At 62.9% G+C, this 27,884-nt stretch overlaps 2 protein-coding genes across 7 annotated transcripts in view; both read left to right on the plus strand.

Annotated features, from left to right (window-relative positions):
* The window catches only part of ACOT7 (acyl-CoA thioesterase 7), a 92,515-nt gene extending 79,712 nt beyond the window's left edge, over positions 1 to 12,803 (plus strand). The window contains exon 9 of the mRNA XM_082469332.1: positions 12,391 to 12,803. Within this exon, the coding sequence (XP_082325458.1) occupies positions 12,391 to 12,489 (99 nt within the window). The 3' untranslated portion in view covers positions 12,490 to 12,803. The remainder of the gene's footprint in view (positions 1 to 12,390) is intronic.
* Positions 12,804 to 15,915: 3,112 nt separating this feature from the next.
* Positions 15,916 to 27,081, plus strand: GPR153 (G protein-coupled receptor 153). Of its 6 annotated transcripts, XM_082424885.1 has the most exons (7): positions 15,916 to 16,120; positions 19,624 to 19,739; positions 19,971 to 20,437; positions 20,778 to 21,207; positions 22,941 to 23,133; positions 23,739 to 23,923; positions 24,380 to 27,081. In XM_082424885.1, the coding sequence occupies exons 3-7, from the start codon at positions 20,082 to 20,084 to the stop codon at positions 25,049 to 25,051; spliced, it is 1,836 nt and encodes a 611-aa protein (XP_082281011.1). In that variant the 5' UTR covers positions 15,916 to 16,120; positions 19,624 to 19,739; positions 19,971 to 20,081; the 3' UTR covers positions 25,052 to 27,081. The 6 variants fall into 6 exon arrangements, with proteins under 6 accessions (XP_082281011.1, XP_082281009.1, XP_082281013.1 ...); XM_082424883.1 differs by lacking the exon at positions 19,624 to 19,739; XM_082424887.1 differs by lacking the exon at positions 19,624 to 19,739 and having other exon boundaries at positions 19,997 to 20,437.
* Positions 27,082 to 27,884: the final 803 nt, after the last annotated feature.

Consider the following 27,884-nt stretch of genomic DNA (forward strand, 5'->3'; position numbering starts at 1 on the left):
GGATAAAGCCTTACTCCGCACACCCACCCCATCACCCAGAGACTCTTTGCCGTTGCCTGGAAACCGGCCTGGAGTTGGTGAGAGAGAGAGCAAAAGGAACTGAGAGGGCTGGGGGCCGAGCTGGCCTCTTGTAGTGGGAGAGGAGGGGCAGGGACACACCCGAGGCCCCCCAGCTGCTAGAGGGCAGGCCCGGCCCAGGACCAGCCTTCCGGCCGTCCGGGCCCTTTCCTCTACCATCAGCTGAGGGAGAGTGGGGCCTGCGGGACACCCCAAATGGCCCTGAGACCAAGGATAGCCAAGGAGTCGGGACCATCTTCATTTTGAAAAGGCTCCCACAGAGTACATGCCGGTGGACATGGTGTCCCGGCAAGGTCTGCATTCCGGCCGTAGCCGGCTGTAGTGTGCGCCCGCCCGGGAGCCCAGGAGCTGCCTCAGGCCTGATTGGAGCTCTCTATGGCTACCCCCTCTGCCCTGCCCGCACCCCAGAGCTCAGGCTGCTGGGGAGCCCAGTGCCGCAGCCAGGGTGGGGGGGCAGCAGTCTGGGCTCAGGGAGGAGAGCCTCCGGCCCCTGGCTCCAGTCCGCACGGAGAGCCCTTTGTGGAGGAGCCCGTGACCTTCCCAGAGCTGGGACGCTCTCATGGGGCCGGGCTGGTCTGTGAACCCTGGGGGCTGTCTGTGCCCTTTCCAGAAACCTAGGGACCTGGGGGTCAGGGGGTCGGTGCAGGAGGGGCTGCAGGGGGTTAGGGGAAAGTCACCTGCTTGAATGAAGGGGAAGGGAGGGTGACCGAATTCCGGGGTCTGAGGGGCCGGTGGTTGGCAGTGGCCACATCTTCCCGCTGGCCGGCTGCATGTCGATCCAGGCTATTGTTGCTAATTAAAGATGGGCTTTGATTCTTCACTGAGGTGTCCTGGGGCCCACCGATGTGGATAAAAATAGCCTCGGGGGGGGGCAGGCTCCCTAGCCTCCAGCCCAGCCTCCGCGGCGCTCACTTGGGAACCACCGACACCACGTTGTCTGCCTCGCAGCCCACGTGCGCCCGCGTCGGGGCTCAGCCCTCCCCACCCCTGCTGTCAGCACTTATCCTCCTGTCTATTTTTAGCTCCGGTCCCCAGGGCCCGGCTGACACGGAAGGCAGCGTGGCTGTTGGAGTTTTTCTTGATGAATATTTTATGCTGGGGAGGGCCTACTGCACCGCACCCGCCCGGCAGCTGCCGGCACTTCCAGGCTGCTTATTAGAGGAGGCAAGCGCGGGACGCGGAACCAGCCAGGCCCAGGCCCTGCCTCCCTCTAAAGGCCTCCCTGTGGCCGTGCCCTCTGACCTCGGGGGTGGCGGACAGACCCACACCACCTTCCAGCGCTGGAGAGGTGGCCCATGCAGAGGGACGTGGGGGAACGCCACCGAGGTGGCTCCCTGGGACCCGGCTCCAGACTGGCCCCAGCACCTCCCAGCACCTCCTATGGGCGACTTCCCAGCCCGGGTGTGGGAAGCCTTTTCAGTCTCCAGAACCGTGAGAACCTGATGGACAGACTCTGTGTTGAAGCCAGAGCAAGCCCGTCCTGGGCGCAAGGCCGGCCTCCGTTCTCTCTGGTTCACATGTGGGCGCTGCAGCCCCCGAGGCCCCAGGAGACTCGCGTGCGGGAGAGGTCGCGCTCTCGACAAGGGAGGAGCCTGGGCTCCATCGCAAGCACGCAGGCGACGTGGGTTTTGAGAGAGCACGTTCACAGCTGCTTCTGTGGGTCATTTGGAATAGGAATGTTTTCCCCAGCGAGCCGAGCGGCACGGCCATGGCACGTGGAGGCAGCGGAGCAGGGTCTTTCCGAAGCCGGTTTGCTGGGTTCCCAGAAAACCCGAACCACAGAGCGGCCTGCGGCGCGGGGGTCTCGGCCGCTGCTTGTAGACCCTCGCCTCCCGGTCCACACGGACAGCTGGCGTGCAGAGGACAGGGGCCCGGACCCTGGGGCCTCCGTCATCAGCCACTGAAGTGACAAGTCGGGATGAAAGCGGGGGCAGTGAGGAGATCGGGGAGGCAGCCGGCCTTCCCTCTCGCAGCCGGTGGAACTCCGCCAAGAACACGGCAAAACGTGTGCTTCTGTGCTTTGCTTCCACTGTACATCACACCCGGACCTCAGGGCACCCTCGAGGGCCAGTCGCCACCAGGTTTCCTGAGCGCCCACTCCCTAGGGCCAGGTGCCCGCCAAGGCCATTCTCTGTCTCCTGGGAGGGGGTCAGCAGGGTGGATGCCCACGGTGCCCACAGCAACGATGGTCCCATGGGAGGCAGCTGAGCGTTCACGAGGTGCCGACCGGCCTCCCCGGTGGGTGTCAGGGTGGCTTGTCCGAGCCCACAGACAGGCCACAGTGACAGTGATGGGCAGGGACTCGCCCAGAGTCCAGTGGCCGGCCCTGACATGGAGTCGACCTGGAGCAGACCCTGAGCCCCTTGGCCATGGCAGCCCCTTCCGGTCTCTGAGCCTCCGTTTCCCCACTGGAGCGCCCCCGGGCCGGCAGGTCCTCTGTGGTCTCGGCACCATCTCCGTGATCTAACCAGAGAGCTCCTCGCTATTTTGCACCGAAGAGGAAGCACGGGGCCAAGGCTTCCGGCAGTGGTCAGCTTCTCGACCCTAGGGCCCGGGCCTGGCGGTGAAGGGGCCTGGCATGCTCCCAAGGGCCCGTTGCTCGAGATGAAGCAGCAGCAGCAGAGGCGGCCACCACCTCCCCCGAGCATGGCCAGCCCTGCTCTTTACAGCCTGTTCCGGCGGAAGGAGTGTACGTCCCGCCCCCAGGGAAGGGAGAGGGCCCTCACATGGGGCTTGTTTTGGGCTGGGGGCCCCAGGTGGCCCCACGGCTTGGGGAGACACCTCTGTCCCGGACATTCGGTGTGCTGGAATGATTTCTACCGGCTCCCTGATTTCAGAAACTCAGACGTACTGGAGCACAGCAGGACTGACTCGTGTGCTCCTGGAAGAGTCCGGGGAGCCGCGTCAGTGAGGGAGGCTGTGCCCTTGCTGCCCGTCCACAGGAGCGAGTCGGGGACTAGAATATTCGCGAAGCTTCTTGACCCCATGTCCTCTCTCTCCCTCCCTTGGCTTTGGAGGCTTAGCAGGGAGTCTGCCTTGTCGTGGGAAAATGCCAGAATCCTGAGGCTGCTCCTGTCCCCTGAATGGGTGGTGTCTGGGAACTTGTAGCGGCCTGTGAGTTGCACCTCCCCCTGGAAGCAGGGGTGTGGGTACCACAGGGGGCGTGGATGAGAGGGTGCGGCCCCCGCCAGCCTGGCTCTCACCTCCGCTCTGCCATGAGCCCAGACTCTTCCTCTGACCTTCTTAACCCGTCCAGTCTTCACGTCTGCTGAAGATCCCGGGTCCCCGACGGCTCTGGGCCGGCCTCTTTGTGGAACAGCAGTGCTCTGGAGTACACTCAGTTCACGTGCAACAGTCAGCTCCAGAAGAGGGCCCAAGGCACCGATGACACACTTTTTCTCGTTAAAACGTTGGTAGGTTCTACCTCTGGAACATCAGCTTCTTGTTGCTTCAGTGCTCTGTCTCCAAATCCAGGTGACCCCAGCTGTTGTGATTTCTATAGAAGGTGAAAGCCCGAGGCAGGCTCTCAGGGGCCCTGTTAGGCCTGACCCCGGATGGTGCCGGAAACACGGCTGCAGGAAGAGAGGCCCGTGGGCAGAGGGTGCAGCGGAAAGAGGAGAATCCCAGCTAGAGTCAGGACAGCCTTGATTCACTGTGGCCCCCCTGGAAGGTGACTTCGAAGCTGGGGAGAGGACTGTGAAGGTCACTGGGCCCAGGCAAGGGCCACAGCCGCAGGACCTGAGAGGGTCTTTCAGGAGGGTGAGCTCATGCCAGGTGTATCCTGGGGTGGACCACAAGGCCGCCCCCCATGTGAGAACTGTGGCTTCTTGTCAGCCTTGTGCTTTCTCTGTGAGGTGACGTGGAGTCCCCTGGCAAAGGCCTGCCAGGGACAGGGACACTTCTGAACCCTGTGCTCAAAGATGCAAGGAAGAAACAGACCCCAGAACCCCGCAGTGGGAGGAAGAACGCAGAAGGATCTCCCCGCTCATGTGCACACACAGAATCAGAGAACAGCATGCCGGCCCTGCCAGCAGGAGAGGAGATGCTTCCTCAGGGGCGGGAGGGGGTTGTCCACGCCTAGGTGTGCCGGACGCCCCACCTTGTGCCTCTGTCACCAGCGCAGGCCCCTGCCAAGCCCCTGGGTGGTCTGAGCCTTCTGGAGTTGCTTGGGGACAGAGGTTGCCTGAATGTGTCCATTGAGCAGACTCTAACACACAGTCACACTGATTTGGAATTAAGGCCTTCTTGCTGCGGTCTTCGTTGGTTTGCTCGTTCACTCAGCAAATGCTTTCCGGGCCCTGCCGTGTCCCAGGCCCCGTGCTGGCCTCAGACAGACAGCAGGGAAGACGGTGACACGAGTGGGCACACGCAGGGCCAGAGGCTTGCAGTGAGGACGCCGCCCCTGGCCGGGGCCCAGCCCCTGGGAAGGGCTCAGAAAAAGGCGGCGAGGACCTTGTAGCTGTCATCTGGTGGGGACAGCCATGTCCCCACAGCTGGTACAGGGGCCAGTGCTGTGAGCAGGGCCTGTGTCCCCTCTCCCAGCGGAGACTGGTACCCGTCGCTGCCCTTTCCCAGGCAGCGCCCGAGCTCCCTGCCTCTTCCGTAGCCTCCTCTTGGCCCTTCCGCAGGGGAATTTCATGACCGCACACGAGGGCAGTGATTTCAGGGGCTGAGCTGGTGCTATGGCGTGAGAGGAGCCCCTGGCGAGGGTGTCTACAACTCCCCATGGCGGTCCCATCATTGGAGGCTTGGGGCTGCGTGTGCTGGTGGCGGTGGTGGTGAGACCCAGCCTGCGGCCGCTGGGAGCTGGGCCCCCGGACAGCGGCTTCCCGGGTTCCCAGCCCAGCACCCCTGGGGTCGGGGTCTGCAGGTGGAGCTGCACTTGGGGGACACAGCTGCCTGCGGGGCTGGGGGCTCCTGGACACCCCCATGCACAGAGCCCCTCGCCATGCCACGCCATGCCGAAGGGCCCCAGCAGTTGGAGGATGTCTTAATTGCCTTCATGATTGTCCCAAGATCCCTCTTGTCTCCTGTTATGAAGACCGGAGAGGCTGTGCCGCATGGCTTCCTAATTAAGAAGGTCTGTGTCCCTCAGGCTCACAGGAAGTTGTTATATCACCACTGGGAACCCGCTTCGCACCAGACGTTCGTTAATTACAAAAAGGACAAGCTCTTGATTTTACTGAGGGTGGAACTTAGTCACTCATCCTCCCTGCCAAGTTCCAAATGTGTGTTCTGGAAGCACAGAAAATGCAAAATGGAAAACATTTGGTTTGCACTGACAGGAGCCCGGAAGACAGCGTTGGCAGGAAGCGCGGGGGGTGGGGGGGAGAGGGAGAGAAGCTGCACATCGGAGACCCGGAGCCAGCGGGCGGGCGGGAGCCAGAGGGGCGCCCAGAGCACAGAGGGGCCGGCCCTGGGACCCTCCCCTCACCCCCACGTCCCTGGGGCTGTGTGACGTTCCAAAGGCCCAGCTGCCTTAAGGTGACCCCCAGGGCCATTCGCCCTCCTCCCAGGGCAGTGGCTATGGGTCGGCAGACAGGAGCGCACTTGGCCTCTAAGGCCATTTGTGATGACAGTAGTTCACGAGCATGCACACGAGCGTGCACGTGCGCACGCACACACATGCGGTGTGACTGCCGTGCGCGGAGAGCAGCCCGCACTGGCAGTGCAGGAAACCCTTTGCCACGTCACCTCCTTGAGAACCCCATTTTACAGGTGGGAGGACCTGGCCCTGGGGAGGTGGGCAGCGTCTCTTGAGGCCACACGGCAGGTCCCTGTGACCCTGTGGTCCTCACCACCCCTCCACTGTCCCTTCCACCGGGCAGGTAAACAGGGGTCACCACTCCTTGAGCGGCCTGTGGGCCCCTTTGCTGTCACCTCTCCTTTTTCATACACACAGGGGGCCCCCCAAGGCTGGGGGAAGGGCTGCCGAGAGCCACTTGCGGGGGGGGAGGGTCGTGAGCCCTCCTCCCTGCCAACAGCTTCAGGCACTTGAGGGAAAATGTGATTTCCCACGGAGGAGCTTTGTCCTTCTCCCCATCACCTCCAATCCCCATTAAAAACAGCAACAGCCAACAACTTATGTATTTATTTACTTTGCCGGATGGAGGGAGACGGGCTGCGAGGAGGCAAGGAGGCGGCAGCTGGGCCGTGGGCGGGGCCGCGTGCGGGGAGCCATCTGTCTCGTTCTGTCCGCTCCGTGCCCAGCAGGGAAGTGGTGGCCCCTCTTAGTCACTTGGCCAGGAGAGCTGTTTATCAGAGCTCGTGGCCCTGGGGAGACTGAGTGTCCACCAGCCAGCAGGGCAGGGCGCCCACCTCCACAGAGAGCAGAGAGGCTGCTCTGCTCACCTCTGGCTCTGTTTCCCCCTGGGGTGGCGGCCAGGGCCTGTCTTCATAAACGTGTGCCCTCGCTGGGCACCTTCCAGGGCAGGCCGGTGAGGAGGGCCGTCAGCATTTGGGGTGGCAGCACCGAATCCTCAGAGCCTGGAAGGTGCAGCACAGGCCGCCGTCCCCAGAGGCGAGAAGAGGGATGAGCCCTCGTCTGGCTCCTTCCTCCCGGGCCTTGCGAATGGCTCGGCCACGCTCTCCAGCTGGCCAGCTGCCTGTGCACCCATCATCAGGCGGCGTGGGGTCTGTCCGAGGGCAGCTCCTGGCTGATGAGTTAGCTGCAGAATACCGAGCATCAGAGACTCAGGCCCGCAGCTCCGAGGCCCAGTGCTGGGCGGCGGGCCCCTCCCTCCACTGAGCAGAGACTAGAATGTACCCTGTCTTGTACCTGCACCTTGGCCTCGGCCCCTCCTCAGGTCATGCTTTGAGAGGAGAATCCAGAGCCTTTGTTGCACCCGTCTGGACACGTGGTGGCCCGTTGGCTGCCGAGGGGGTGAGTAGCTGCAGTCGTCTGGGGTGACCCGGTAGAGGGCTGGGCTCATCACAGCTGCACATCAGGGCCTGGTGGAACAAGGGGAGGCAAGCGAGGCGCCCACCCTGTGTGGCACGACCCGGAAGTGGACACCCCGCCCACTGCCCCAGAACCGGCCCTGATGAGGACCCCACATGGTCCTCCCCTGGCTTCTAGATGCTGTGCTACCCCCAGACATTCACCCCTCACTCCCAGAGCTTATGACCTAGAGAGGGCATTCCTCGTGAGTGTGGGGGGAGCATGGGGATCATGGCCCCAAATGTGATGGAAGGGCCGGCATTCTTGTTCGCGTGTGTGGAGATCCGGAGGACGCTCAGGCAGCCACATGTGGCCCGCTGGCACTCACAGGACCTGGCAGAAGGGGAGGGCGCAGCGCCTGTCTGCTCTTCGCCTCTAGTGCCCAGGCAGCTCCTCGGGGAGGCGCCTGGCTCCGAGGCTGGGACAGGAACGCACCCCTGCCCCGGCCTGTCCCCTCCCAGATGGAGAAGAGCCACGGGCGCTGGGCCGCTGCAGGCTCAGGGGGCTCCAGGCTCATTCTGGAGGGTCCCCAGGGTGACACGGGAGGGCCACTGCGTGCCCTGCTGCCCACCGACAGGCCCGCCCCGAGAGCCCGTCAGCAGAGGCTGGTCTGGAGGGCGGCAGCAGCTCAAACCGAGGCTCTGCCACTTAGCGGCTGTCGCTTGGGCCACTCGCTCAGCCTCTGCCCCGCGTCCTCATTGGTGGGAGGGGAGCGTGACAGCTCTGGACCCCTCCTGGGTTGTTACACAGACTCTCATGGGCTGGGTGGTGCCCGCACGCCTTCCCAGGAACCCTCCCCAGGACCTGGCCCTCGAGACCACCTCGCTCTGCTCTCCTCTGTCTTTGGTCCCTGCCATCGTCACGTTCCTAGTGCTGCGTCGGCTACCTCTCTTCCCGTGTGTTGTCAGCTAGCGGGTCAGCTCCCCAGGGCAGGGTCCCGCAGGGGGTGGTCTGTGTGCTTGTGGGGAGGTCACGCGTCCAGGCCCGGGCGCCGTGGCGGGCAAAGTGCCTGGTTTAATTCAGTGAGCATCACCCCCGCCCTGGTGCCCCTCCCTCATGTGCCCGGACTTGGGTGGGGGCACCGCCCTGCTGAACCTTCCCTTTGACGTTCTGTAAACTAGGATGGCACTTGTACCTCTGGGGTGCTTTTGAGATATAATTACACGCCGTACAGTTCCCCTGCTTAAAACGTACAATCTGGGCTTCCCTGGTGGCGCAGTGGTTAAGAATCCACCTGCCAATGCAGGGGACACGGGTTCGAGCCCTGGTCCGGGAAGATCCCACATGCCATGGAGCAACTAAGCCCCATGAGCCGCAACTACTGAAGCCCACGTTCCTAGAGCCCGTGCTCCACAGCAAGAGAAGCCACCACAATGCGAAGTCCACGCACCGCGACAAAGAGTAGCCCCCGCTCGCCACAGCTAGAGAGAGCCTGCGCACGGCAGCAAGACCCAATGCAGCCATTAATTAATTAATTTATTTATTTATTATTTTTTAAAAAGAGGGACTTCCCTGGTGGCGCAGTGGTTAAGAATCTGCCTGCCAGTGCTGGGGACACGGGTTCGAGCCCTGGTCCAGGAAGATCCCACATGCCACGGAGTAACTAAGCCCATGCGCCACAACTACTGAGCCTGCGCTCTAGAGCCCGAGAGCCACAACTACTGAAGCCCACACGCCTAGAGCCCGTGCTCCACAACAAGAGAAGCCGCTGCAATGAGAAGCCCACACACCGCAACAAGGAGTGGCCCCCGCTCGCCACAACTAGAGAAAGCCCGCATGCAGCAACGAAGACCCAACGCGGCCAAAAATAAATACACAAATAAATTATTTAAAAAGAAGAAGACGGAAAGAAATGCTTGCATTTCTTTAAAAAAAAAAAACCCGAAAGACACAGCGCACCGCCAATCTTCGTCCCTCCCCCAACCCCTGGCCACCACTAATCTGTGTTCTCTGTCGAGTTGCCTGTTCTGGACGTTTGTGTAACTGGGCTCACACGTGAGGTGGGCCTTTGTGCCCAGCTTCTTTCTCCCACGGCTGTCGGCCAGCTCTGAGGGCGTGCCACAAGCTGACCTCAGGAGAGGGTGGGCAGCGCTTCCCATTTGGCCACCCCCAAGACGGGAGTGAGGTTCCTTAGGAAAAGAGGTCCCTGGCTAAATCATTGTGGGACAGCCCTGATTAAACACCGTGAAACAGGTTTATTTGACTACAAGATTTTGACCTGTGTGCTTCATTAGCTGGGAGAGGCTAATTAGCGTTCAGGTTTCCAGACCCGTTTGGCCACAGATCATCAAGAAGTCTTCATCTCCCTTTTGGAGCTGGGAGACAGAGACCCGGGATGCAGGAGGCCACAGAGCCCGCACTCCTGCCTCAAGCTTGCAGGCAGTGGTGTCAACGCAAACGGAACGGTGGTGTGCGTCCTCGAGGGAAAGAACCCAAGTGTGCAGTGTGGGCGGCCCCGAGGGGTCAATGGCTAGGTGGCCGCAGAGGGTGGGCTGCTCCCTGGGCGTCTCCCGGGCCCAGCAGCCCTTCCTCAGTCCCAGTGCCAGCCCCCCACCAGGCCCTGGCCTCACGTGGGCCATCCTTGCCTGACAGACAGGACGCCAGCTCCTGAGCTCACGCCAGCACCTCAACGGGGCCGTTTGCCACCCTCCCTGGGTCCCCTCCCTGCTCCCTGGAGCCCCAAGGGCACTTGGCTGATGACCCTGGCACTTAGGGACCCAGTTCTCACCCGAATCCCACATCTGCTGGTTTCCAAGACCACTGATGGGCTGGAGAAACAGGAAGCCCCTCTCGCGAGGCAGGCCCTGGCTCCGGGGGGCTCTGCAGAGGGCCTGGTAGCCGCCCCCTCTTGGTCCTGCTGCCTTACCCAGGCCAAGCTCACACTCTCTTGCTTCTGAGAAATCTTTTTCTTTCTAATAAGCCCTTGCCTTCTTTCCCCTGCCCCCGAGATGGCAACCTCACCAGCTAGAAGGAGGGCCTGCTCCAGAACCCCAGTGGAGAGGGGCGGGTTTTTAGAGCTGGCAGGAGCCTTGGAACGTGGTCCAGACCCTGCACTGCCCTCCTCCAGCTCTCCTCTCAGCCAGCCCCACCAGGCCCCGCCTCCCCGGTTCCCAGCTCTGGGACCCCATAGGCACTGATGGGGTCGTCTGCAAGGCATGCAGGAAGGCCGGCTACACCCCTCCTCCCACTAAGGAAGGGCTGTGCCTTCGGGCCGCAGGTGGATGGGAGCCACAGGTCTCCTCAGCCATGCCAAGCAAGTTCCATATAGGGGAGGGGGAGGAAAAAGCCCCCACTGTTCTAGCCTGGTGGCCTTGACCTTGCATTCTTGGCCGCTTTGGCTGTCCCCCATTTGGAACAGGGATGGAGATGGGGAGGGGCCAGGGTCCTGCTACCCAAAGTGCTCTGCGGGCAGCAGCATCGCATCACCTGGACCCGTGTTAGAAACGGGTCTCAGGACTTCCCTGGTGGCGCAGTGATTAAGAATCCACCTACCAGTGCAGGGGACACGGGTTCGAGCCCTGGTCCGGGAAGATCCCACATGCCGCAGAGCAACTAAGCCCGTGTGCCACAACTACGGAGCCTGCGCTCTAGAGCCCACGAGCCACAACTACTGAGCCCGTGTGCCACAAATACTGAAGCCCGCGTGCCACAACTACTGAAGCCCGCGTGCCTAGAGCCCGTGCTCCGCAACAAGAGAAGCCACTGCAATGAGAAGCCCGTGCACCACAAGGAAGAGTAGACCCTGCTCGCCACAACTAAGAGAAAGCCCGCGCGCAGCAATGAAGACCCAATGCAGCCAAAAATAAATAAATAAATGTATGAGAAAGAAAAAAAAAAAAAAGAAACGGGTCTCAGCCTCTGAACCCCAGACCCACCTGGTCAGAATCCACATTTACAAGATCCTCAAGTGATTCATGCGTACGTGAACATTTGAGAGGCCCCGATCTAGCACATTCTGCCTGGATGTGTGCAGAAACCTTGGGCTGGGCCCAGCAGGATGTGGACTTGTGTTCGTGGGGTGCCTTGGGCAGCAGGGGCCGGAGGACTCGGGGGTCTTGCCTGCTTAGAAATGCCTGCTGAAACTGAGAACATTTCATCTCCCTGTGCTGTTTCAAGTCAAATTGAGTAGCCTCAAATTTTATTTTTAAAAAGTCAGCCAGAGGTGAAACCAGAGCAGGCCTTCAATAAAGTGTCTTGGAAAAGCCACCATTTTCCGTGTCTGCCCCGAGACTCTTCAGACAGGAACCAGAACCACTATAAGAAGCACGGTCGCAGTGCTTCAGAAACCCGAATGTTCTCCTGGCTCCGAGCCGCAAGGTTTGACGCTTTACACCTGGTGACATTTAGAGAACAATTTCTGAGAAGGCTGAGGGGGAGGAAGTATTTGGTATGGCCTGACATTCCATCCTCTGGCTGATCGTTCTCTCTTCTGCCAATATACCATTTGTCTGTAAAACCCTTGGGCCAAAAATAGCTGCTAGGGCTTGGTGTCATTGTGGATGAAGGGCAACTGCCCCATTTCTTTGGCTTTCAGACACCCTCAAAGTGTCGCAAGGCAGTGTCGTCTCAGAGGAATTCGCACAGCTCTTTAAGCCCGAATCCCTGGCCCCGGGCGGCGAGAGAGAACTTTGCGGTGGGACAGATGGGGCCTTGGGAAGTGACCCCCTGATGCTGCCGCAGTGGACCTCTCTGGCCAGGGCCACACCACTTAGCGGCCAGGCCAGGCCACTCTCAAGAGTGAGAGGGGGCACCGTTCGCCATCCTGCTGGGTTGGCAGGCACAAGCCAGGACTGTCCTGGGCAAAACCCAGCCCTTGGCCAAGTCCCGCTGGTCACTCGGGGACCTGGCTTCTTAGGTTGCTCAGAGGAAGGAAGCAGCAGAGGAGAGGTGAGGAGGACACCAGGTGCCACTTCCTAGGCGTCTGTGCTGGCCAGGGCTCGCTGCCCACAATGTGGTCGCTCACTCCTGGTACAGTAAAGTGGCCTTCTCAAGGTCACCCAGCCAGCACCGTGTTTGTCCCCACTTCCCTTCGGGGCAGAGACGGAGAGCAGCTGGCATTCCCTGGGAGTGGCGCAAACGTGCGGGTCCCCCTTTTCCTTGCCCTGGCTTGGCTCTGCTTTAGGCCTCCCCTCCCACGTTTCATCATCAACTGCATTTTCAGCTGAAGTTCATTACCAAAATGGCGCTGGGCTCAGGATTCGGCCTGCTGTGGAAGGTGACATGGGGAGGGATGCTCACTGTGGGCTGTCAGGAAGATGGGGCCTGGGCCGGGTTCTCTGTGCCCTCGGGCAGGGGCGGGGCGGGGCAGGGCCCAGACTAGCCTGCAGTCACAGGTTCTCTAACCTGCCTGCTTCTCTGTGTGTGGTCCGCAGCCCGAGACTGAGGACGAGAAGAAGCGCTTTGAGGAAGGCAAAGGGCGGTACCTGCAGATGAAGGCAAAACGACAGGGTCAAGCGGAGCCTCAGCCCTAGACGCCCCCTCCTGCTGCTGGGGCCTGGAGCAGCCCCCAGCGTCTCATCATTTAGAAGTTACCCCTTGGCCAAAAACCCAGTTCACGTTGACAGCTGGTGTTGTGTGAAGTATTCGTCTCGCAGTGTTAACCTGTGTTAACCTCTCCTGGAAACCTATACACCAAAGCTTTATTTATATCATCCCAGTGTAAATGCTACACAGTATTGTCCCGACGCCCCAAGGCATTCCCTGGAAACGCTGGGGAATACTGGGGCGCACGCTGTACGGTATGGAAAGAGTCCAGCATCACTAATAAAGCTGCTGTTTGGCTGGACCTCGGTCTGGGTGGTCGCTTGTCTTGCGCGGCTGCTCTCTCCCCGGGGTGTGGGGGGCTGTGGGCTCCCATGGGTCCCCCCCCTCCTCAGGGCCCCGCCCCCGCCCCCGGGTGCCTGCACCTGCACGTACCCCAGAACCTCGGGCACAGCGGCACCCACTTGTGTCTGCCCGACGGCTTGCCGGGCAGAGAGCGAGCACCCCTTCCTCCCTTCCCGCCCTCCAGCCCCCTCCCGGGCCCTGGTTCCGTGTCCTGGCTCTGAGGCGCCACCGGTGTCCCACTGGCCTTGCTGTCGATGGGGGCGGGGGTGCTTTTGTGAGGACTCAGGCGAGGAGCTGGGCAGGAAGAGCCGGGCTCAGCCAGGCCAGACCACAGCTCAGCGTGGGGCAGCCCTGCCCTGGGCCTGGCCTCTGCCCTGGAGGCAGCTGGGACACCTCGCAGCAGGAGGCAGGGATCCTGCTGGACGGAGCCTCCCCAGCTGGTGCCAGGGCCCCGGTGCCCGACGTGGGAACCGCCAGCCACTCGGGCAGGGGGGGTATTGGGAAGGCTCATGGGGTGGGGGTCCGAGGGGCAGTGTGTGTGTGCGTGTGTGCGTGTGCGTGTGCACGTGTGTCGGCATCCGTCTCTGCACACGTGTGTGTGCACATGTGAAGTATGGGGCTGTGTGTGTGCACCTGGTCCAGCAGCCTCAGGGCAGATACGCTGCCAAGGCCACTCCAGCCCCCCCCAGCCCCAGCCCCAGCTGAGAAAGGCCCCTCCACCAAGCACTCCCGGTCACCATCGCCTGGGAGAACGCTCCTGACCCAGGCTGGTCCCCGAAGCCTGGGGATGAGACTGGCCACCAACAGCTACGGCCTCACGCAGGGCTCCCTCGGGCCCCGACAGAGAGAACGTGGCTCCAGATGTGCAGAAACGCCCGCCAGGACCTTCGGAATCCGTCTCGGGCCCCAGTCCTGGCTGACGGGGTTATTTCCTGCCTGGGAGCAGGGGGAGGGAACAGACCACAGTAGGCCACGGCAGCCCCACCCTGCCCCCCGGCCCCCTGGAGGCTGCCTCAGCCTCCCCAGCTCCACCCACACCATGTGCCAACTTCCTGAAGGCCATAGGCAGTGCCCTGGGCAGGGAGTGGTGCAGAGGCGAGCCAGCCCAGGCCGGCCAAAGCCTTGGCCTGAGAAACCAGAGTCGGCCATGCCAGCCCCAAAGTGCCTGGGCCCTGGGCTTCCCCACGGTGGCCATCAGAAGCTCATCTCCCACCTGCCCCCAGAGCCAGCTAAGCCAGGGGCAGGGGCACGAGTGCAGGCGGCCGTGGTGAGCTGGGCTCGCTGGTGGAGGTGCACTTGGGGCCACAGGCGTGGGGCAGGCTGCCTTCTGCCAGCTGGGCAGCGGCCTGGCCCATGCTCTGGATGGCTGGATTGCCTGTTTGCCTTAGAAATGCCACACTTGACTACCAGCTACCCTGTGTCAGCCTCCTACTGCTGGTGCCCTATTTACAACCAGGGTCACATGGGCAGGGAGCTGGCCTGTCCACGGAGAGCTCATCAGGGGCCCTGACCACCCAGAAGCCACACACAGGGAGTGCATGGCCCAGGACGCGCCATTTACCAGCTCTGCTTCATTGTGGAATCTTGCTATACAAACACTTTTACTTTTGTCTCATGAGACTGATCCTGGGGACTTCCCTGGCAGTCTAGTGGGTCTAGTGGTTAAGACTCCACGCTTCCAATGCAGTGGGCGCGGGTTTGATCCCTGGGCAGGGAACGAAGATCCCACGTGCCGCGCAGCACGGCCAAAAAAAAAAAAAACCTGATCCCAAGACTCACTCTGGGCCCCCTAAAGCTGCTTCTAACTCCCCAGCTGTTTCTGGGGTGCGGAGGAGATGGTGTAGGTGGGCACAGAAGCCAGGCTATGGAGTGGTACAGGCAGCACTGGCTGCATTTGGTTGAGTCCAGTCCCGAGCAGATGCCCACCTTCCTCCTGACACAGGGCTGGGCACTTGTGGACGCTCCCGGTTGTGGGGCAGGACAGTGCCCTGCGGGGCAGCCCAGAGTGACTCTGGAAGCCTTTCGTCCTGGGTGTGTGTGGTCACTGGCTTTCTAGAAGAGGCAGGCAGGATCCTCTGACTGGATGGGAGGCCAGGATGCCAGAGGCCACTCTCTCTTGTGACTTGGGTCTCCAGAGACCCCCATCAAGGGGACTAATGGGTTTCCCCACCTAGCCTAGAGGTGACAGCCTGTGCCCCGCTAGGAGTGCTAAGTGGAGGGCAAGCTCCTGAGGGAGGGAAGAGAGAGGGCCAGGGGTGCCAGGTCGCAGGTCCTGGCCTCTCCCAGCTGCGTGGTCGTGGTCTCAGCTTCACAGAGAACACTTCTGAGCCCATGGGGGGAGGGACAACCACCTGGCGGCCCAGTGGTCCATTCACTTGATTCCCGCGGTGGAACCCCCGCCCCCGAAGGCCCGAGGGTAAGTCTGAATCCTTAGCTGACCCAACCTCACCTCTCCCTGCCCTGGCTCCCCCCCATGAACGACTCCGCAGTTTCTAGAGGCCACCAGTCCTCAGGGCCCCCAAGTCCTCCTTACGTCCCGCCCCTATAGTTCACCTTAGATGTGACTTCCTTCAGGAAGGCCTCCCTGAGCCCCCCACCGCCGGCCTTAGGTTCCCACTGTCCATTCCTGCCCCAGGCCCCTTTGGCCTATGTCTTCCCCAGGAGGCTCGCAGCCGGCGTCGGGAGTATGGACAGACCGGGAGCACGGACAGACCCGAGTCGGCAGCGAGAGGCCCAAGCGTGGTCCAGGCGTCGCGGGAGGCGCCGCCCACCCTAGGGGGCTTCGGCCAGGAGGCGCGGGTGCGGAGGGCGCGCCCCCGCGGGTACAAGACAAACGCGCGGACAGACAGACACACGCGGCGGGCCGCGCCTCCGAGGGGAGGGGGTGGGCGGTCCGAGGGGCGGCGTGGAGACGCCCGCGGAGGCCTGCGCCCTGCTCCGCCCCCCGCCCCCGGCCGCCCGGGCGCAGCCAGCCGAGCGGCGGGATCGGAGCGCGGCGGCGGCGGCGGCGGCGGCGGCGCGAGGGGAGGGAGGGAGAGAGGGAGGAAAAGAGGGAGGAAAAGAGGGAGGGAGGGAGGGGCGGCGGGGCCGAACCGAGACGAGCGGAACGCGCAGGCCACGGGCGGCCGCCGCCAGGATGCCCCGGCCCGCTGGCCGCTCCGCCGCCGGCCACCCACGCGGTCCTCGGCGGCCCGCGCTCGGCCCGGGGGCGCGGGAGCCGCAGCCGGAGCCGGAGGCGGGAGCAGCGAGCTGGAGCCCCGGGCGCCTGAATTCAGGGTGAGCGCCTCCGCCCTGGCCCCGGGGCGGCCGGGCAGGGGACCCCCGGCGGGAGGACTTTGGGCGGGGAGGGGCTGTCCGTGGTCGGTCGGTCACGGGGTCTGTCCGATGGCCAAGGGCTCCGCTTAAGGCTGTGCACCCCTCCCCCCAAGTTGGGGACCTTCGGGGTAACTTCCCCGGGGTCCGCCCCTTCTTCTGAGCCTGGCAGCGCCGCCCCGGGGGGCTTGCTTTCAGGGGGCGGGGATGGCCGGTCTGGGGGTCCCGGGCCCACCGCTGCCCAGCGTAAGTCGGGAGGCGTCCGGGACCGCAGTCCCGTCAGCGTTCGGCTCGCGGCCGACGCTCGGACGCGCCCTCGGGGCTGGGCAGAGCTGGGGGCCCCGCTGGGGCAGGACCGCGCGCCTGGCCGGGCGGGGGATCGGAGGACAGAGGAGCGGGGACCGCGGGGGTGGGGGGCGGGCGTGGCGGAGATGTGTGAGGCTACTCGCCGAGAGCTCCGCCCTGGGCGGCGGCCGAGCGGGGCCCTGCGGGACTGATGGGTAGCAGCGCCGGCGGAGAGCAGCCTGGGGGCGGCAGCCTGAGCCCGGGAATCCTTTCAAGTTCTGGGTTCTCTTTGTTGCGCAATAGAGCCCGGGGGCCATGCGGCCTCATTGGCCCGGGGCCGCGACGTCACGCCGGAGCCCCGCCCGCAGACCCTGCGGAGAGAGTCCGGTGGGTCCCAAGCCCGCCACACCTGCAGCCTGCACTGCGGTGTCCTGGGGGGAGTGGGGGCAGGGAGCGTCTCCGGGATCCAGGCGGAGGGGGAAGCCCAGTCCTGAAATGCTGCGGAGCCTGAGTGGGCTGCGGGAGAAACTTTCCAATAGGGGGCGGCAACACCCCTGGAATGTTGGGGTCTGGACCCTAGTGTCCCCTGCTCCCTGTGATTGAGAATGTACAGAAGGTGTCACCAACCTGGAGGAAGGGGGACATCTTGTTTCCGCAGAGCCAGCCCCCTCTCACTCTGCATTTGGAGACCTTGCTCTCCACCCCACCCCAGTGACACTCCTCCCCCATCGCAGGACCACCACGCTCAGGAGTCCACAAAGCCAGCCTTCATACTTCCTCCCTGTGCTGCACTGGGCTCTGAGCCTCAGTGTTCCCATCTGCACTGTGGGGACAGTAGGACCCATCTTGCAGGGGCAGGAGGCCCAGAAAGACAACCTCAGCTCAAGGAACAAAAAAATGCCAAGTTTCCGAGCATTTTAATGTTTCAGACATCAGGATTTTGATGTCAGGCGGGTGGAGTTTGGATCCTGGCTCGGGAACCTAAGAGCTTGGTTACCTCCCTTTAACCATCTGTAAAATGGGAACGATGGCAGTCCTTCAGACAAGATCACTGGGGGTGCGAACTGAGGGGAGTGTGCCTGTCCGAAGGAGGATTGCCCCCTCCCTCTACTTGTAGGGCACATTCTCCTGCCCACAGACCTAGGGCCTTTCCTTGCAGTGAGACACTGCTCGGCTAGACTCAGGGAAGAACCGGCACCAGGAAGGGTTGTACCAGTGGCAGCCTGTGGCACCTTCCCTACCACTCTGCACCAGCAATCAACAGGTGGGCAGGGTGGGCTGGGCCGGGCGCAGGGTCACAGGAGTCAGACAGCCTGCTTGGGCTTCCGAGGGAAGGCCTCCCAATCTGACGGCCAAGGCGGCGCGATGCAAGTAGAAATAGATGGCAGGCCACCAGGTGCATGCCGAATCCGGTTTTCTGTTTGATAATGTAAGCCTCTGGCCCACAGCAGCATGCAGACTCTGCCCGCTCTGGACCCCTGATAGGCTGCCAGACACCCCACCTGGCTGTGTGTAGCCCTGTGGCCTCATTACCCTCCAAGCTGGGCTGTCCCAGGTTCTGGCTGGGGTGACTGTGCGTCTGCGTGCAGGTCTGAGGCTCATGCACACCTCTGAGCTCAGTGTCTTGAAGAGACAGCGTAGCTCAGTGAGCAGGGAGGTCTTTGGTACAGACATCTACGTGGCAAGCATTTATTGAGCACTTACTGTGTGCCTGGCTCCATTCTAAGCGCTTTCCCTGGCATAGCTTACCGGCTACCCACACACTTCTCGAGGTAGATACTATCATGTCTACGTACAGATGAGAAAACTGAGGCCCAGCTGAGTCACGTGACTGGCTGGGGCGCTAAAGCTGGAGCCTAACAGCTCTTCACCCCACACCGGGTGGCCTCTGTATGCTGAAGTCAGGGAGGCTCGCTGGACACCGGAACGGCTGGGGGAGGGTTCAGCGGGGCCGCCTCACCTCCCACGCTGGGTCTGGGGTGGGGAAGGGGAGGCAGCTTTGCGAGCAGAAGCCTAATGTTTGGGAAGGAAGTTCCCTGGCCCCAGAAGTCCCCCAGCCCCCACTAAAAGGCCCTTAGTGGGCACTGGTGTGGTCCAGATTAGACTCCTCCTCTGGGTCAGGGGTCTGGGCAGGCCCACTGCAGGGGCACAGAGATGAATGAGACCCATCAGGACTCAGATCCTTTGGTGTCCATGGGGCTCAGGCCGCACTCTGCACAAGACAAGCAGGGGAGCCTGGCAGCGGGCTGGGAGGTGCCACTTCCCCTGTCCTGAGCGCCAGGGGCCTGCGATGGCCTGTCCACCCCAAGCTGGAAACAGTCCCTGAAGGATCATGTGGCTGTGTCTGGGGGGCTGTGTCTGTGTTGGGGGCAACAAATTTGCAGCCAATGAGATTACACAGGCTAGAGGGTGAGAAGGCCCAAGTGTAGGCAGCGTACGTGGTAGACCTGCACTTAGCCCTGCACTTGTGCCCCACGCCACCTGCTCCAGACTGTGGCCAGAGGGGCCTGCTGTGGGGGGCCTCGCATCAGAGGGACCGGCCAGCGCTCTGCACAGGGACGTGCCGAGCTGGGAAGGGGGACTCACCGCCTGGCCCACTGGCAGGATGGGGCCTGCCCCGCGTCCTAGGTCCCTGGTTCCTGCCTATCCACAGGCTGTCCTTGGGGGCAGGTTCTGGTCCCTGGACTAGCTACGGTCCCATGCTGCCCATGGCATCCAGAGCAGCCACCGTGCGTGAGAGCAGGCCTGCCCCAGGCATTAGAGATGTGGCGTCTGTCCACCCCAGCCTCCCCCTGGAGGAAGCCTCATCATCCCCGTTTCAGAGTAGGACGTGGGTGCAGGGACCTTGCTGGGGCCACATGGCTAGTGCGCTAGAGCTTAGTGTGCCCCCCAGCCCGGGGTAGTGCCAGGGCCTGCCAGGTGTGCACGGCCATGGAAGGCCTGCTGGGGGCTGACGTGGGTAAAGCAGGCCGCCCTTTCCCAAGGTGGGCACGAGAGTGGTCCCCAGAGCATCCCTTCCTCACAGGGGAGGTTCGGGGGACTCATCCCCCAGGCGTGTCCTCATTGGCCAAAGGCAGTGGGACCAATGGAAGTGAGGGCCCCCAGCATGCACTGGGGGAGCCTCGCATGGGCTGCGTGAGGATTTGGGGAGTTTGATGGTGAGAGGGCTGGTTCTGGGACAGGACCAGGTACACACGCGGCACAGCGCCCACCTGGGCCCGGCCTGGCGGCTTCCCTGAGGATGCAGGCGGCCTGGAAGGAAGCCTAGATGCCGCACCTTGACCAGGAGTAGGTGGGGGTGAGGGGATGTGCACTTATTGAGCATCCCTGTATACATCCCCTGGGAGCCAGGAGGCTCCACAGAGGGGAGAGGAGGGCGAAGCAGCCCCGCCCAAGCCAGGACCAGACAGGCAGTGGAGCATGCGGGGACCCCCTCTTTCTCCCACTCCCAAGAGCCCCAAGAGCTTCACTGCCGGAGCCCAAGGGAGAGTCACTGAGAGCTCTTTGGCTCCCCCCGAACCCACTGCAGATGCTCACGGCCCCTGGTGTCCCCAGGCCGCCACGTGTGAGGGCTGCTGCTCTGAGCCGAGGCCTGGCTTGAGGAGGATGTCCCAGCCGCCGGCCAGCTCCCGTCGGCACCATGAGTGATGAGCGGCGGCTGCCCGGCAGCGCGGTGGGCTGGCTGGCCTGCGGAGGCCTCTCCCTGCTGGCCAACGCGTGGGGCATCCTCAGCGTGGGGGCCAAGCAGAAGAAGTGGAAGCCCCTGGAGTTCCTGCTGTGCACGCTCGCGGCCACCCACATGCTCAACGTGGCCGTGCCCATCGCCACCTACGCCGTGGTGCAGCTGCGGCGCCAGCGCCCCGACTACGAGTGGAACGAGGGCCTCTGCAAGGTCTTCGTCTCCACCTTCTACACCCTCACCCTGGCCACCTGCTTCTCCGTCACCTCCCTCTCCTACCACCGCATGTGGATGGTCCGCTGGCCCGTCAACTACCGGTGAGTTCCTGGGCGTGTGCCCGTGTGCACCTGAACAGCTGGTGTCCTTGCAGAGGGGGACGTGGGTGCCTGAGCGCACAGGTACCCTCGGTGTGGGGACAGGGTCCCTGTGCAGTGTGCCGCACCCATGCTGTGCTGGGGTTGCAGGGGCGAGAGCGCGTGTAGGTGTACATGGGTGTGTACAGTGTCCGGTACAGAGGGGCTCGGTGAGAAGGACACGTGACGATGTGCCGACTGCGGGGCTGGGGCAGTTGAGGACCCTCTGCCGGTCCCCAGGGGCCTGCGGAGAGACCCTGTGAGTGACGCCAGGTCCCTCTGTCCTGCCCCCGCCCCATGCCAGGCTAAGCAACGCCAAGAAGCAGGCGGTGCACACGGTCATGGGCATCTGGATGGTGTCCTTCATCCTGTCGGCGCTGCCCGCCGTCGGCTGGCACGACACGAGCGAGCGCTTCTACACCCACGGCTGCCACTTCATCGTGGCTGAGATTGGCCTGGGCTTCGGCGTCTGCTTCCTGCTGCTGGTGGGCGGCAGCGTGGCCATGGGCGTGGTCTGCACGGCCATCGCCCTCTTCCAGACGCTGGCGGTGCAGGTGGGGCGCCGGGCTGACCGCCACGCCTTCACCGTGCCCACCATCGTGGTGGAGGACGCGCAGGGCAAGCGCCGCTCCTCCATCGACGGCTCCGAGCCCGCCAGGACCTCGCTGCAGATCACCGGCCTGGTGGCCACCATCGTCGTCATATACGACTGCCTCATGGGCTTCCCTGTGCTGGTGGGTGAGCCCGGCGGGGGGGGCGTGGGCTCTGGGGCAGCCCTGGGGCTGGGCGCGCTCCAGGCGTGAGGTGGTTGAATCCTCACGCCCCATCTTTTCAGGAGGCATCATCATCATCCCCATTTTACAGAGGTGGAAACTGAACTTCAGAGAGGTCAAACGACCCGCCTAAAGTCAGGGCATCCATGGTGGGATCTGAACCCATGTCAGGTGGCTGCAGAGACCAGGGTCTTTTGTCACACGGCAGGGGACTTTCCTCTCCTGACCTGAGTGAGAGCCATTTGATGCAGAGGGCATGGAAGGTGGGGTGACATGCCACAGGCTTCCTGGTGGGTCCAGGTCCCAGGATGGACAGAGGGGGGATTTGGTGTGGCAGAATTGGCTTTGATCCTGAATCGGGAGGCAGGGCAGGCCTTGAATGTGTGCTGGCGAGTTGGACTTGATCCCAGGAGCTGAGGAAGGTCAAGGTGAGGGCTGGTCTGAAGACCCTGCCAGCAAGGGTCCAAGGTCCACCGAGGCTGCCTGGGGTCCTGTCTGTGAGGCTGTGCCCCAGGCCTAGCCCAAGAATGGACTCAAAGACAAGCCCTCCCACTGATAGGGCTCCAGCCCAGCCCCTGAAGGCTATGGAGCTGGACAGGGCAGGGTCTAGGGGCACGGACCAGATAGAGGCTTCATCCTAGCAGCTGGGCAGGGAGTCACTGCAGGACACAAGCTCCAGAAAGTGACAGGTGGTGTGGCAGCCTCATAGTCAGGGGTGACCTTCTGCGCCACCCTCAGTGGGCCAGGTACCCCCCAGGTAGAGTCCTCCTGTGTGCAGTGGGGCCTGGTGTCCCCAGTCCCTTTGCTGATAGAGGGACGGCGCATGTGTGAAATTGCAGAGCCAGATGGGAACGGCAGTGGGGGAAGGGCCCCCCAGCTTCTCTTCAGGGCCGTTTGTGGAACCCACTCCATGCTGCAGGCCTGGTACGGTGTCTGGAATCTTTACCTCACCCTGTGGGGTGTTCTTGGCCCATTTCACAGATGAGGAAACACCCCTAGAGAGGTTTAGCATCTTTCTGAGGGTCACACAGCTTGCAGGGAAGAACCAACATGATGTCTGCATCATGCCCACTTCTGCTCTGAAAGAGGAATAGTTATGTCACTCAGTGGGGTCATGAACTCTCCTGGGAGCAGAGGAATGAGGGGTCCCTGGGCAGTGACCCAAAGGCCACCTGGTTGGATCCTCTGACCCCCAGAAACTGCTTTGATTCTAGACCTCTGGGGTCTGAGGTCTAGACCCTCAGAGTAGGGGCAGGGCCAAGGAGGCCACTAGCCGTGGAGCAGCGGGGATGGTAGAAAGGTCCCTGAACTGGGAGACTTGAGACCTGGCTCTGAAAAAGGGGATGGTAATCCACGCCTCCTCCTCCTTGGGCAGTCACGGGGGAAATGAGGGAGGCCATGCCCAGTGCTACCCGGTGCACTGTGAAGGGCTATGCACACATGGGGCTGTGACTGTTCATCTTGGCACCAGCGGCTGTCGGTGGGCAGGGACTTCTCCCCTCACACTCTGTCTCTTTCCTGCCCAAGAGCCCAGAGCTTCGTCCGTCTCCTCCTCCTCCCCCTCCATCTCCCCCTCCCCCTCCTCCGGCAGGTGGGCACTCAGACCTGCCCCACAGGTGGGAGCACTGAGGCCGGGAAGGGAAGCTGGGGGATGGGGGTCCTGCCGGGTGCCAGGCCCAGCCCTGTGCCCACAGGTGGTGAGCTTCAGCAGCCTGCGGGCTGACGCCTCGGCGCCCTGGATGGCACTGTGTGTGCTGTGGTGCTCAGTGACCCAGGCCCTGCTGCTGCCCCTATTCCTCTGGGCCTGCGACCGCTACCGCGCTGACCTCAAGGCTGTCTGGGAGAAGTGCGTGGCCCTCATGGCCAACGATGAGGACTCGGATGACGGTGAGGATGGTCTGAGAATGCCCCCCAGGGAGAGTGGCGCCTGGGTGAGGTCACTGGGGGTCCGCGGGGTAACAGCTGTCAGAGCCCCCTTGTTCTCCCCCAAAGGTTCTTAAACCCCTAAAGGACCCAAGCCTGGTGGCCCACGGGGCATTCCCCTGTATGGCTTGGCCGCCCCCAGGGTTCCAGTTAATCAGGCGTTCTGGTTAACAGAGTGGCTGTGGACTCCAGCCTGAGTGTGTTTCGTGGAGCTTCCAACCTTAGGGGTCCTGGCGAACTGCCCCGGGGCTCCTGTAGACCGGTCCTGTCTCCCTGCCAGCAGTAATAATGTGACCCTGGGCTGAGCCCTTGCCACCTGCCAGGCAGTGTCAGCTCCTTGTGTCTATTTAGTTCTCACCCCCATAGAGGAGGAAACTGGCTCAGGGTCTGTGACTTCCCCAGTCCCTCAACTAAAAGGTGGAAGAGTCAGGATCTGAATAGAGGACCCCACCCTTCTCCTTTTCTGTTAACCAGCCCACCAGCCCCGCGTGTGTCTCTGGGGGTCCCTGGGACTCATTCCTGGATGCCCCCAAGTTTCCATGGCCCTAAGCTTCTGCCCCGCCCTGCAGAAACCAGCCTGGAAGGTGGCATCCCCCCAGACCTAGTGTTGGACCGCTCCCTGGACTACAGCTATGGGGGTGACTTTGTGGCCCTGGACAGGACGGCCACGTATGAGCTCTCTGCCCTGGAGGGGGACCTGCCCCAGTTCTGCCCTCCGCGGCCCTTGCAGGACGACAAGATGCAGTACCTGCAGGTAGGGGCAGCCAGGGCTGGAGACGCAAATAGGCCTCTCCAAGGCCTTTCCTCTCTGAGCCCGTCTCACGCCTGCCACAGCTCCTGGGTCTGGCTTTCATCCTCCCAAGACGGGCTGGCCCCAGGTCACAGAGCCTGTGCAGGTGGACCCATGGGGGGCACCCAGCCCCTGTGCCCAAGTTCCCTGGTGCTCTAGGAGGATGGTCCATTTGGTGCCTGTGCTGTTTCCTTGGGGCTCAGCACCCTACTCAAGCGGACTTCTCCCCAACTGACCCAAGCTACAGATGACAACACTGTGGTTTGGAGAGATTATCTCTTGCCCCAGATCTCACAGCTCCAAACCAGGGTGCCCTGGACCAGGCCTGGTCCCTGACCTCAGGCGGCCCTGCTCGGTGAGGGGAGGCTAGGTCCCCCTTTTCCAGGAGGGCAGCCCAGGTTAACCCCTTGGTCCTGACAGGTCCCGCCCACGCGACGCTTCTCCCACGACGACGCGGACGTGTGGGCCGCCGTTCCGCTGCCCACGTTCCTACCGCGCTGGGGCTCTGGCGAGGACCTGGCCGCCCTGGTGCTGCCCGGCGGGCCCGACCGGCGCCGCGGTGGCCTAATGGCGGAGGACGCGCCCCCCTTCAGCCCGCGCCGTCGCTCGGCCGAGAGCCTGCTGTCGCTGCGCCCCCCGGCCCTGGACGACGGCCCGCGCCTCGCCCCCGGCTCGCCCCCCGGCAGCCCGCGCCGCCGCGCCGGGCCCGGCGCCCGCTGCGCCTCGGCCTCGCTGCTGCCCGACGCCTTCGCGCTGACCGCCTTCGAGCGGGAGCTGCAGGCCCTGCGCCGCCTACCCGCCTTGCCGGGGCCCTTCCCCGTCCGCGCCCTTCCCCGCGACGGCGCCCAGCGCGGCGGGGACGCGGCGCCCCCTGGCGGCGGCGGCGGCGCGCAACGGAGCCCCGGGCCGCGCCCGGCCGCACACGCGCGTCCCAGGACCCTGCGGACCGGCCTGAGCGCGTCGTGGGGCGAACCCGGGGGCCTGCGCGCGGCGGGCGGCGGCGGCGGCAGCACCAGCAGCTTCTTGAGCTCGCCCTCGGAGTCGTCGGGCTACGTCACGCTGCACTCGGACTCGATGGGTTCGGCGTCTTAGGGCCCGCCGGCGCCTCCCCAAGTCTCCAGGCGGGCCGGGCCACCCACGGGGCCAGAGCACCAAAGATGCCCTCCTAACCCGGCCCAGGCTCGGGGCAGGCTACGCTGAGACCGCCGGCGGCGCCTGGACTTGCGCTAGCCCTGACGGGGCGAGCTGTCTGCTGCCCCGGAAGCGGCCATTGCCTGGAGGGGCAACGCCCGCCCTGGACGACCACACTGGGCGCGGACCAGCCTCTGGGCAGGGCATCTCCGGGCAGAGTGAGGCTGGGGCTTGGGAAAAGGCGGGCTCCGCACGGGGCAGCTGGGCTGGGGACGTGGGGTGGGGGGGAGCCCGGAGACGGGGCTACCGCCGGACGGAACGAAGCCCAGCCCTGCAGGAGCCACCAGACTGCACCCGGCTTCCCACTCTGCACCGTAATTGTCACACCTCAGGGGGTGGGGTACAGAGGGTCTGTAAGCACAGGGGTCTTCAGAGCCCAAGCCAAGTTCTCTGAGCAGGTCTCCCTGCTGACTTGTTCTGCCTTGGTTTCCGCATCTGTAATGAGCAGGTGACCATGCTAACGCTCAGGACTGCGGACAAGTTTCCTGGTCTGTGTGCCCCGGCCGCCACCGAGTGGACACGGAGTAAGAGTAGTGGAGGACCCTCCATGGGTCCTTTGTGGGGGCCAGTTTTCAGGGGCCTGGTGTGGCCCCCAAGCCTGAGGCCTCCCACACTTAGTGGCCCTGGCCCCCTTGAGAACTCTCCCCAGCCGAGCTAAAGCACAACACTTTTGCACCATCACCATGGGCACCACACCCACCTTGGCCGCTGTTAACATCCCACCCTCATCACTGTGCCTCCATTGCCTATGCACACCATGTCAGCCACCTCTGTGACTCCCACCATGAAGGTCGTGGGTACATGTGGAGAAAACTGAAGCAAAGGGGGAGCGGGCTTCCTTATCCTGGTGCCCACCCCCAACCCGTGCAGGTCTGGCCAGGAAGGGATCTTGGCTTAGAGGCCTCGCAGCTTCTGGGTCCAAGGCCTGGTCCCTGGTAAGAGTTCCTCCACCCTGGGGCAGGGGTCTTCTTTGCTCTCCATGCTGGGCAGACCTCTTGCAGGCCTGGGCTTGGCCATGGGCCCTGGGGAGGGCCTGCTGGGTCTTGCATGGAGGAAGACCCTAGACTCAAGCTAAGGAGAAGCCCGGGAATAGCTGTGGACTTTGAGCTGGAGAGGCCGGGGTGAATGCAGAGGCTGTCTCCTTCCATCCCCTGCCTCCATGCAGTGGCCCCTGCATGTGAAGATCTGGAGGGGGTTCCGGGGCCCGCAAGGAGCTGGTCTACCCCCTCTTCCCTCCTGCTCTGCAACCTGGAATTGCAGCACTGCCTCTGCCCCTCAGGTGGCCAAGCCTGTCTCCTCACCCTCCAGACAGGGTCCCATCTCCAGAGAGGCCTCTGGGAGCTGGGAGAACAGGGGGGACTACGCAGCTCTGTCTCACCTTCAGAGGCCCCTTCAGTCTCTGGCTGTGGGGTAACTTGGGGGGAGGAGCTGGCCACAGGTGAGTAAGGCAGGGGGCTCCGGTCCAGCCTCAGCCGTGGGAGGCCTGCCTCGCCAATGCTGCTGTGCCTTCAAGGACCAACATGTGATATGGGGGCAGATGTAGCCAGTTAGCCACTGTTCCCCGCCCCCCGCCGGCCGATTTGTCACCTTGGGTTTTTATATCCAATCTGTGTATTTCATATCCAATGGCAATACTTGCAGGGAGGCATGGTCCCCTGAAGTCCCTCCAGTCCTGGTTTTTACAAAATTATTAAAGAGGAGGGAGGACCCCAAACAGAGGCCCCTGGAGCCCGGGGCTCCCTCTCTCACTTTGTCTAGCCTCCAGGCCTGTTTGCTGCCCTGATGAGCAGCTTGGCCCTGGGTTCACTGTGGAGGGAGCTCTGCCTTCATACCACCACCCAGCCCAGAGCCAGGGATCCGTTTGTAGTTTTTTTGACAACTGAGCATTTATCTTCTGTACAGAATCTAATAAAAACTTCCTATGATTTGCACCAGGCAATCCGAGGCCGGTTTCATGGAAACACTTAAAACCGAACAGCACCGCTGGCCAGCTGCCCCTAAACGTCTCTCCCTCTCGGTCCTGAATTCCTCCGCTAGTGCACCCTTCCTTTGGGTTGGACTTGCCCCTTTCTCTAGGCAAATCCAGCGGCCCCACCCAGCGAGTGAGTCAGACCTGGAGCAGAGGCAGGATGGAGCGGCCTGGTGGGCTCCAAAGCCCCAGTAAAGGACGGAGATTACCTATGAGTGCAGATGGCAGCCCCTGCCCGGGTTTGGCTTCACGGACCGCTAACCACAGTAAGGCTGATTCTGGAGGGCGAGAAGGGCAGAGCAGTTGGAGCCGTGCCTGGGGGAGGAGGACCCATTGTACCGGTTGACCCGCCCACCAGCCTGGGTTGGAATTTGGAGGACGTGCCCTGGGTCCGCGATGTAAGATCGCCACCTGGTGGCCGACAGGAGCCTGGTGGCCTGCAGAGGGATTAGTGTCAGGAAGTTGAGACCCGAGAGGCCGCCCCGGGACCACCACTGCAGGACCCCCGCCCCAGCTCCGGAGAGCCCTCTCCCCGCGGTCTGACCAGGACGGGTTTAGCACACGGCAAGGCAGGGGCAGCCCAAAATGAGAAACGTTTTATACAAAGTTGATGTTTGTAGTTCAAAAAGATTCACCTAAATAGGCATCATGGGAGAAATTAGAACCTTCGTGGCCTCTTTATACCCATTTCAGAAGTTCGCACTGTCCTTATTTTGAATTTCAAGCTGGTGGGAGGAGGTGCTAGGATCTCTTCCTGGGCTCAGC

This window comes from Balaenoptera physalus (genome assembly GCF_965194825.1).
Source record: "Balaenoptera physalus genome assembly, chromosome: 1".
Taxonomy (NCBI): Eukaryota; Metazoa; Chordata; class Mammalia; order Artiodactyla; family Balaenopteridae; genus Balaenoptera; species Balaenoptera physalus.

Excerpts from the sequence above, each read along its gene's own strand:
- GPR153 (XM_082424885.1), top strand. The coding sequence starts at position 20,082 with ATGAGTGATGAGCGGCGGCTGCCCGGCAGCGCGGTGGGCTGGCTGGCC. Across the intron at positions 21,208-22,940 it reads TCATGGGCTTCCCTGTGCTG|GTGGTGAGCTTCAGCAGCCT; the intron begins GTGGGTGAGCCC and ends CTGTGCCCACAG. Across the intron at positions 23,924-24,379 it reads ACAAGATGCAGTACCTGCAG|GTCCCGCCCACGCGACGCTT; the intron begins GTAGGGGCAGCC and ends TGGTCCTGACAG.